This window comes from Lupinus angustifolius, chromosome LG10, assembly GCF_001865875.1.
Source record: "Lupinus angustifolius cultivar Tanjil chromosome LG10, LupAngTanjil_v1.0, whole genome shotgun sequence".
Classification (NCBI taxonomy): domain Eukaryota; kingdom Viridiplantae; phylum Streptophyta; class Magnoliopsida; order Fabales; family Fabaceae; genus Lupinus; species Lupinus angustifolius.
The window spans coordinates 14,591,236-14,593,869 of NC_032018.1; the positions used below are offsets into that span (position 1 = coordinate 14,591,236).

General features: G+C 31.9%; 1 protein-coding gene across 1 annotated transcript in view; it reads left to right on the plus strand.

The window, feature by feature from the left end:
• Positions 866-2,634, plus strand: part of LOC109357702 (probable carboxylesterase 8) — a 3,861-nt gene continuing 2,092 nt past the window's right edge. Inside the window, exon 1 of the mRNA XM_019601717.1 lies at positions 866-1,460. Within this exon, the coding sequence (XP_019457262.1) occupies positions 911-1,460 (550 nt within the window). The 5' untranslated portion in view covers positions 866-910. The remainder of the gene's footprint in view (positions 1,461-2,634) is intronic.

Genomic DNA, 2,634 nt, shown 5'->3' on the forward strand with positions numbered 1-2,634 from the left:
TTTAATTATATTTAATAGAATTTTGTGATAAAACCATGGAAAGGTATAATGTGTATTAATGAAATTACACATTAAGGATTTAATTAGCCTTATGTTATGGTAAGGTTATGTACATGTCAATTTAGTTTTGCAATATTAAGCATGTACAAATAGATTAAAATCAAATATGATCATTAAAGTATATGTCACGTGTCTACAAATTCAAATAATTCACAAACTACCGATAAGATATTGATCTAGAAGTATAAGACCAGTAAAAAAAAAACAATTTTACAAGCTATTTTAAGTATGACTTTCTCCCCCATCCAATTTTCCCTTTTGGCACACATTACTTTTATAATCCAGGATTTGATAAAAGCTATATTCTCAAATTGATATCTTTATATATCTTTTTATCCAATATTCAAATAATTTCAAAATCAACCTCCATTTTATCACAAATATTTAATAAGTCATAAATCTAAATAAATTTATTGACATGTCTCCCAAATTAATACAATTAAATAAATTGAGTTATAATTAATAATGTCTACTTTTATCAAAGATTATCTAAAATTTGGCTCTTATTACCCACAGCCATTACTCACCAACTGTACTCTCATCAACTATATTATTACTTAATACTCAAATAAACTCATTTTAAAGATATCTTATTTAAGCATGTTTCCAAACATATAATTGGATTATTAACTCTTATCTGAAGAGTAGTAGCCTCTATATATAAAATCTTTCCCCAAAAATACATAGCATCAACACTTATAAACATAGAAAAGTCAAATATATTTATGTGGCCAAAACAAAAGTCAAAGCAAAAACTAAGCCGAAACATCATCATCAACACTTCTTATATATCACTTCCTTCTCTTCACACTCTTTCAAACACAAACACTCATAAACAGAAGCTACAACAATGGCAGAAGAACCACCACCCATGGAACCTTCAAAAATGGACCCATATGAGTTCCTAAAAATCAAACTCAACCCAGATGGAACTCTCACAAGAAACTACGTCATTCCTTCAGTTCCTCCATCTCCAACTCCATCCACTACTAGCCCTACCCATGCCCTTTCAAAGGACATACCCCTTAACCCTAAAACCAACACCTCCCTCCGCCTCTTCCTCCCTCACCCTCCGCCGCCACCTTCTACTAAACTACCCGTCATTGTTTACTTCCACGGTGGTGGTTTTATTCTCTACCACCCTTCTTCTCTTATATTTCATGAATCATGTAATGCCCTAGCTGCACAACTACCTGCTATTATTGTCTCAGTTGATTATCGACTCTCGCCGGAACACCGTCTTCCTGCTGCATATGATGATGCTGATGATGCTCTTAAATGGGTTCGAGATCAAGCATTGGAACTCAATAACTCGGATCCATGGATTCGAGACCATGCAGATTTTAGCAACTGCTTCTTGATGGGAAGCAGTGCTGGGGGTAATATTGTCTACTTTGCAGGTAAGGGTGTTTTGTTTTATAGTAATTCGTTTTTCTAAGATGGCAATAAATCATTTATAAAATTAAGTCTGTTTTCAAGTTTTTTTTGTATAGCAAAGGTTATGCTTTCACTTGAGCAAGGACTTTTTCTCTTTAGAATGCGTTATTGTTTATCCTAAGTGTTAGTCACAAGAATCGAACATTTGATATTTAGTCTAATATGATATTTGAAGATGATCTAATAGGATTTTACACTATTAGATCAACACCTCATTCTTTTTGCATATAAACATATTACATATAGATTAAATAATATATTTAAGCATCAAGGAAGGTTAGTTTAGTGACAAGGGTTTGATGCAACTTCTGATGGTAATCTATAAGCTATTTATTTACACTTTTGTATATATAAAAATTGAAAAACTTAATGATAATTTAGCTCTAGGAGGATTTTTTTTAAACCAAATTTAGATTTTTAATTTTTGAGGTATGAAGTGAGTTCTAGTATATTTTAGGGATAATTATTTATATTAAAATTTATATATATATCCCATCCATATTCTCCTCATCTTCTCTTCATTTGCATTCGAAGGTTCCCATCTTGAAAATTGTAATTTTTATTGCTTTATTGAGTTTATTAGTGTAATGTAGGATATGGTTTTTATGGAAAGAAAATGAATGAATGAATGGTAATAAAGATATTGTCTCATAGTTTGGTGAGTACTTTATGGTTACCTAGAAATGTGGCTACCATTATTTATGGAACCCACAGGGTGGGCTCCCCACTCCCCATTATAGACTTAATAATTTTTAAATGCAAAAAAAAAGTATCAGCACACCAAGGACCACTATGAGTCTCGGCTATAGCTGTGGTGGCAATTGTTATTGGTTATATTTGTATTGGATTTGAAATATTTTATGATCAAAAAATATTTTTTAATTTTATCTAATGCGGTCAAAGTGTCACATTATGGGAAAAGTTACATTTCTAGTATAGTTTGACTGCCTTATTACCACTCTGGTATAACTTTTTAAAATATTATATTTTTTATTAAAATCGTGTATAGGGTACACGATTCCTGGGAAATAACTCGTGTATGGGGTACACGAGTTTGAATTTTCTCTCTCCAAATCTCGTGCACCCCATGCACGAGATCCCTTCCTATATTTTTTTTTTCTGCCTTGGACCGGTGTT